The sequence below is a fragment of the Phaseolus vulgaris genome, chromosome 3, assembly GCF_000499845.2.
Source record: "Phaseolus vulgaris cultivar G19833 chromosome 3, P. vulgaris v2.0, whole genome shotgun sequence".
Lineage (NCBI taxonomy): Eukaryota > Viridiplantae > Streptophyta > Magnoliopsida > Fabales > Fabaceae > Phaseolus > Phaseolus vulgaris.
Genome location: NC_023757.2, coordinates 50,036,532 through 50,044,090, shown reverse-complemented (window position 1 = coordinate 50,044,090; position 7,559 = coordinate 50,036,532). Strand labels below are relative to the sequence as shown.

At 29.4% G+C, this 7,559-nt stretch overlaps 1 protein-coding gene across 1 annotated transcript; it reads right to left on the bottom strand.

Moving 5' to 3' along the window:
- Positions 1-1,681: 1,681 nt before the first annotated feature.
- On the bottom strand, positions 1,682-4,967 carry LOC137808454 (peptidyl-prolyl cis-trans isomerase Pin1). The gene is made up of 2 exons (XM_068609574.1): positions 4,583-4,967; positions 1,682-2,059 (listed from the first exon to the last, which is right to left on the bottom strand). Exons 1-2 carry the CDS (start codon positions 4,824-4,826, stop codon positions 1,935-1,937), a joined length of 369 nt encoding a protein of 122 aa, XP_068465675.1. The 5' UTR covers positions 4,827-4,967; the 3' UTR covers positions 1,682-1,934.
- Between the last annotated feature and the right edge of the window lie 2,592 nt (positions 4,968-7,559).

The window sequence follows — 7,559 nt, the reverse complement described above, 5'->3', positions numbered from 1 at the left end:
ACTTAGATCCTCAAAGATGCATAAGAATATTTTTGTAAAATATTATATTAGATCGATCCATCTTTCTGATTCATCAATAAAAACTTCTCTATTGATGTGAACTTTCTTACTTTTAGGATTGTACAACTACAACTATAAGCAAATGTTGGATGACAACCAATGAGAATCATTATTTTTCCCATGTCATTAATGTGAAAATAATTCAAAACACAAGAAGAAATGATGAATTTTGCAAGTCCTCATATGATGAATGTGAAGAGACAAAATATATACTTGATTGACGCATTATCAAGGAGTTTTTTTTAAAAGTTTAGTGAGATAAGAAATGTACACAATTTTAATTGACAAACGAACGGTCTAAATTTTTTTTCAAAACTTGTTTTCACAAATATCTTCTTCTAAGATTAGTTAGATTTAAATAATATGTAATACAAAAATATTAAAAAAAGAAAATATTTAGTCTAAATATTTTTATACTAATTCTTCCGTAAAAAAAACTATAAGAAATATCACACAATTTTAATTGACAAACGAAACTCTCTAAAAATCTTTTCAAAACTTGTTTTCACAAATATCTTCTAAGATTAGTTAGATTTAAATAATATGCAATACAAAAATATTAAAGAAATATTAAAGAGAGAAAAGATTTAGTCTAAATATTTTTATACTAGTTCGTCTGAAAAAAAAAACTATATCTAATTCTCAATAAACTAATTAAATTTCATTAAGCAGACTAATATTGCAAGAATACAAACGAGTATGATTTGGAATGTAATCACTTTTCACTAAAAACACAAATATTATTTAAACAACAACCACTATTGACTAAAACTCTTAAGTAGTATTTGGACCGCATGTACTCCTAATTAAAACACTAAGTATTATATTTTTGACTAATTTACCAAGTATTGTTTAAAATATAGTCATACTTGACTATAATCGAAAGGTTTACAAAGAAAGTAATTTAAAAAATTATTAGATTGGTAACTAAAAGAGGGATATGTCTTGCAAGATTTGGTTCACTCTCTTGTTGTTTCTCACAACTACAAAGTTCACAACTACAAAGGTTAAGGGACCTCTTGAACTTGATCTAACAATCAAGCTTCTTTTTAAGTTGACTCACACTTGGCTATACTTCTTGAGGGGTATATACAATTAATTTCTTTGTAGGAATTATGTAAAATGGATTAAGTACCTAAACCAAAGAATTGAATTTTTCTTTTTCACTTCTAGACTCCATGCCACTCCTTGAGCTCCTCAAATCTAGGGGACCAGTGTATAGAATGGACCAAGTACACTGGACTAAAAACATGAATATTCTTTTGTACCTTTAGGCTCTTCATCGCTCCTTAAGTTCCTTAAGCTTAAGGGGTCAGTGTAGAAACGAATTAAATAACCCTTAGTTAACCAAGAATTGAACTCTAATCCTCCTAAGTCAAAAGCTTAAAAAGTATTAGCAAACTCAAACTCTACTGATATTACTTTTCTTGCATAAGCACTTTAAAAGAAAAGAGAAAAAAAAATAGTTTAAAACCTTTTTATAAAAAACAAATACATAAACTATTTTTTGACTTATAATATTAATTTAACATTTACTTTTCACTAATAAGCGCATTGCTAATTGTTTACCAAACACACATTCTTTCCAACAAACAAATAGCTTACAGTTGAAATATAAGAATTTTGGGGAAGGGAGGAGTATTATCAAAATTATGATATCAAACTGTAGGGTCTCATATGTTTCAGCCACATTCACATGTCATTCAAACTTCTAAATGTCATTAAAAATTACAAGCATAACACACGATTTTAATTGTCATGAAAGCAATATATGATCCAATCTAAAACCTGATATATTTATATCAGCAGATCTTGACCTCAACAAGAATCCTGGATATCTTCTACAGATGTTAAAAGGAGATAACTCCGTGTAATCATTTCGTCCTCTTAATAATGTGGACTCCACTGTCGGTATCCACAATGTCACTAAGTTCACCAACTTTAAGAGCAAGGGTTGCATCTTCAAAAGGCTTCTGCATCTGCCCACGACCAAAAGGACCTGCACCCACGAAAGTTATTTCAGTTTAATTGCTAAAATAAGGGATGAAAAATGTATGCTTGTGTGTCACTTAACATATGCATATCATGACTGAAAGTAGATCCCCAATCCATTATGACGAAGGATGAGTTTGGTTTTGGTTGTGCATCTAAAGCTTTACTTACGTTTTTTTGCAAGATTAACATCAAAATTTACAAAAAACTAGTGAGCAACTGTTAGTTACTTCAAAAGTGAGTGACACGTCCACTGCTAAGTACACTCAACAAGTAAAAATGAATTAACTTACAAGTTTGTTGTTAGAAGGAACTGCATTCATGAAGACACTACCTTCACAACCACACAATAGATCATACCAGACAGTTACAAAGATTGAAAGATTCGTTGTTTTAAAAGATTGAGCATAGTAGCCCTTTAAATGACATTCAAGCAACTATTTGATCCGTTTACAGTAAGGCTGGCAGATGCCGATTGCCATAGAAACATCAAGAGGGCAACAAATATATACCATCACCATCAAATCAAAAGCTTTTTTTTCGATACTGACTTGGAACTTATAAAGTGCTTCTCAGTTCTCAAACAAGTAGCAGCCTTTTTCAGGTCTTCCAATTTATATTAAACACAATGACATGAAATGAGTACTATTTTAGATACTGTTTGTGGTACTGAGGAACTAAAATATATGGTTTTGGATACAAAACAATTAAGTTTTTATAGTTTTATTTTGGTAAAATGATAACAAAAACTCAAGGGATACTTTGGAAACATCTGGGATTAATGAACACCAGAAGATGAAACCAAATTACTTTGAAAACTGGTAGAAGTCGCATCAACTTCATACTTGATGCAAGAACAGGTATCTTCTTTTTAGTCTCTCGCATGCTTCTTTGGTGACAATCTTGTTCAGAGGTACAATCGAACACTAAAAGTAGATATCTAAACTCGATTTGCTACATCGTAGAAAACTAATTCCCCATGGCAACACATATATAATCTAATACACGTGATAAGAATCTGGTACATTAAAATAATATGGAGGAAATTCCACATAAAAAGATGAAAGAAAACACAAACGTGATGTTTATGTAAAAGCTCACGAAAGTGTGGAAGATGACATAAAAAGTGAGCATTGGTGAAATATGGGAATTCTTATGATACACAATAAGAAATGTTAATGAAAGTTCAGATGATGTTCTCTTAATAAGAAACACAAGAGAAACAAGTGGCATCAGCAGATTTGGTGCCACTAATTGGGGCAGGCATGTAAAGTGAGATAGTAAAAGAGCATACACAGCTAGTTTGAATAATACATAATGCATGTAAACCTACCCAACTTCTGACATTTAATGAAAACTTTTATTATACGGATTACCAGAGTAAAACTCAAATTCTGATTTAGAAATACGGCCAAAACACCTATGTGGGACTACATCTAAGTTTTTCTCATATAATTAAGCTCATAAATCTTGTTCTGTTTTGTTACATTGCAATAAACTAACAAGAAGTCCTCGAATAACTAAACACAGCTCCATACGTCAAGCTACCTGAGCAATACTTGGGACTATGAAGCCTGGACACCTACTACGACATGGGATACAAGACGACCAAGAATATGGGAACAAGACAAAATTTTAAAATTTAAGATATGAAAAGTTATGGATGCGTCAACAAAAATTTATGAAATATTTTATATAGATTCAGAATATTGGCAAAGAAAGAGACAATTATTCTTTCTCAATAATTGATAACTATAATGATCACAATTTACAAAAAAGATATTTGTGATCAAAACAAAAACATGATAAGTCATGGGTAATAAAAACATGTTTTGTAGACCTCAAAACAGCCTCAAATGCACAAGCATTGTTGCTAAATAACTATTTAATTCTTATAATATCACTATCCTCGCCTTCATTACCATCATCCGGGGAACGCATAGCTTCTAAGTTTGATTAATCAAGAGAGAATTCTACCAATTCAAGAAGCTCAACATCATTATCACATGAATATATCTCCACTAAAGTCCCACAAACCTTGCCTCTCCTTTTTTATAGAATACATATCTTTCACCTTTTCTAGACATAAATATTCAATCTTTTTAAAATCAATTTTGATCCTCTTCAAAACAATGAAAGAAGAAGTATGTACTCTAATTCCACACCTAGCATGAAGAACAATATAAATGCTCAAGAAGCTTTAAGGATAGTATTTCGGAAAATATTCCGGAGTATCAAAGCCATAAAGTCACTTCAAGACAAGTTGATTGTGATCCTGCACTGAGATTTAATAGTAACCAATCTTACGATTCACATTGCACAATTGACCCAAAATTCGGATCACCACTACCGACACCTCAGAAGCATAAATTTTAACTACTAACACGATTTTCAATTATCAAAAATGGTCATCAGAATACTGAACGCTCAAAAACATACACAATAAATCCAAATGCACTTTAATCTTTTTATCCTTATTTAAAAATATTATTATTATTATTATTATGGAAATAGTTATCTCAGAACTGACCGAGATCGCCACCCCGCTTGGAGGAGTTGCAATCGGAGAAGCGAGATGCGACGTCCTCGAAGGTTGCCTTGCCCGAAACGATGTCATCGCGAAGGGCCTTGAGCTGAGAAACGGCAGCTTCTCTTGTGGTGCTCTTGATTATGCGTCCTTCTGGATCCTTCCACGACGCCTTCCTTCTAGAACCTTCGTGCTTTATCAGTATGTGCGAAGCCCTAATCTCACCGCCAACTTTTGACGACGACATCTTCACCTTCTTCTTCCGGTTCTCCTTCTCCGATCGATCCGCCGCCGAGGTGGACGCCTTCTTCCTCTTCCGATCCGACTCAATCTTCGCCGCTCCGGTCACCCTAACTCCCGAGACAGAACCAAACTATGCGAAACTGAACGCTTTACGCTTCACGCTCCGGTATTTATAGAGTGGTCCTAAAACAAGGGTCACTCGTGTTTGTGGATATCTGAGACGTCCGTTTGAGATCCATCGTGCGGGTCAGATTCATTATCGCTTCTTTGTTGATCAAAAACCAATACCCTAACACTGTTTGCGCCGCGTGTCTTCATCTTATTGGTCTTTGCTACTGTTTAATGGTGATTATGCTCTTTTTCTCAGTGGGCATGAATACAAGTAAGTGCAATGGGCAATTCCAACGTCATCTACAACTATTCCCATCTATTTGTACTCACAAATCAATTGTGAAGTGCAGAGCAGTTTCCTCCTGTTATTTTATTTATTTATTTTGCAACAAAAAAACAAAACTTATTTATTATTCTATATATTATATATTATATATTATAACATTTATGACTGTACTTGTTTAAATAAAAAATAATATCTTAACATACTAGTTATATTTCTAGATCATTCATTATGCTGGTGGTAATCACTTAAAATCTTGTTGCTATTAAATAAGTGTTTGTTAGAAATAGTTAGTTACAAAAATAAGTTTCTATGAAATGTGTAAATATGCAAATGTATACCTTTTTTTTATATATGAAGTAAATATAATTTTGTTTAGTTTTATTCAGTTTTCTTTTTTCTTAACAATTGTTCTTCTATGCTAATAATTAGCATTATGAGCTTTTGTTTTGAAAAGAATGATTCATTTTAAAGAATGAAAAAAATGATATTAATATAAAATTTACTATTTTTTTCCTTATTTTTAATGGGAGGAACTATGATAAATGATGTGTTTAATAGAAGGATATTTCTTATTTTAAAGATGTGACTTGTATTATCTATTATGAAAGGAGAGAATGAATTCATTAGATCCACAGGGTACAGGGTGAATTGATTTTAATATATTTTTTTTAAAAAAAAACCTTAATTAAGATTGATTCAAAAATTGGATGCATTAAGAAATAAAATAAAGTGTAAAAAAAGTTATATTGGTTCAGTTCAATCAATCCTACATGAATTTCAATTATTCAACTTTAAAATTGTTGATTCCACTAACTTTCACAGAGTTATAAGTTATACAAAGAATCAATTCATCAACAAAATCAAGAAAATATTGATAAAAAAAATATTAACTCTTATCAACTCTAACAATCTAATAAATGTATAACTTATCACCAATTACAACAAAAACAATGAAATAATATAATATCAAATAAATATGTTACCATTTACACAACAAAAACAGTCACAAGATTAACACCACTACAAAATCTTATTTCAAATCCTTATAGCACAAAATTGAGTATAAGAAAATGATTAGAATTCTTAAAAAAAAAAAACTTTTTGAATACTTGATCATTCTTATTTGAAAGAGATTCAAGTGCTGTATTTATAAATTTGAAAATCACTCCCATCTTACACAGTTAACCAATTATGTTAAATATTGATCAATTATTCTTTGCAAATCGACTAAAGATGATTTGTATTCTAATTGATTACAATATGTGCTAATTGATTAATTTAACTCTAATATTTAATTTTAAAACTCATTTAATAAATTATGTAATCAATTATTATACTAAGAATTATGAAAACACAAAAATTGGTTGAATGGTTTAATTGATTATTGATGAAATAATTGATTATCAAAAGTCATTAATCAATTAAATACAAATTTATTTAATTTATTTTTTTCTAAAAATCTTTTTAAAATATTTTTTCTCTTTTTAAAAACATTTTTAATTTATTTTAAATTTGTTGTGTGTTGGTATTATTAATAGTTTTTTTGAAAGACTCACATAATAATTAAAAAAAAAAATAGACACAGCTAAAGCATCTTCATCTTCATTCTTCATATCAACACACCATTTATTGGAGATAATCTTCAGGTCTAACATTATCAAGACTGAAAATAGCAATGTTTAATATTAAGAGATATAATTAGTAATTAAAATTTGCAAAGACCAATAACATGGAATCATAATTCTTTTAGGGAAGAAGATTTTATTTTATAATTTGATCTTAGATTATTTTGTAATTCATAACTCAATATATTAGGATTTTTTTACTTGTGCCGCTTACTTTTTACTTAAAAATGTTATTGTTTTATTCATCTTGTATTTTACAAAGAAAAACATATTATTCTATTGATTTTGTATCATACAATGCATAAATGATTCAATTTATAATTCGTAAAATAGCCCTTTTAGTATTTGAAAGCTATTGAATCAATTATATTTATTTCCAAAATATAAAAAAAAATAAAAAATTGTAAGCTACTTTTGACAGTCACGTTAATTTATAATTAAATAGTATTTAGTCTAGGATAAATGTTTATTTTGATTTTATATAACTAAAATTTAAAATACTTTTTTAAATTATAAATAAACAACATTGAAACCAAATCTAATTAATATCAGTTATATGAATTATTGTAAAAAGTGAATGAAACTCAAATTTTCTATTATACTAAAAACTACTCTTGTTTGTTTTCATTTCCTTTTTTATTTTCGAAATTCATAAAAATGAAACATTTATCATTTTATATATACCCTATTTACTCATTCCAACCAATTAATATTC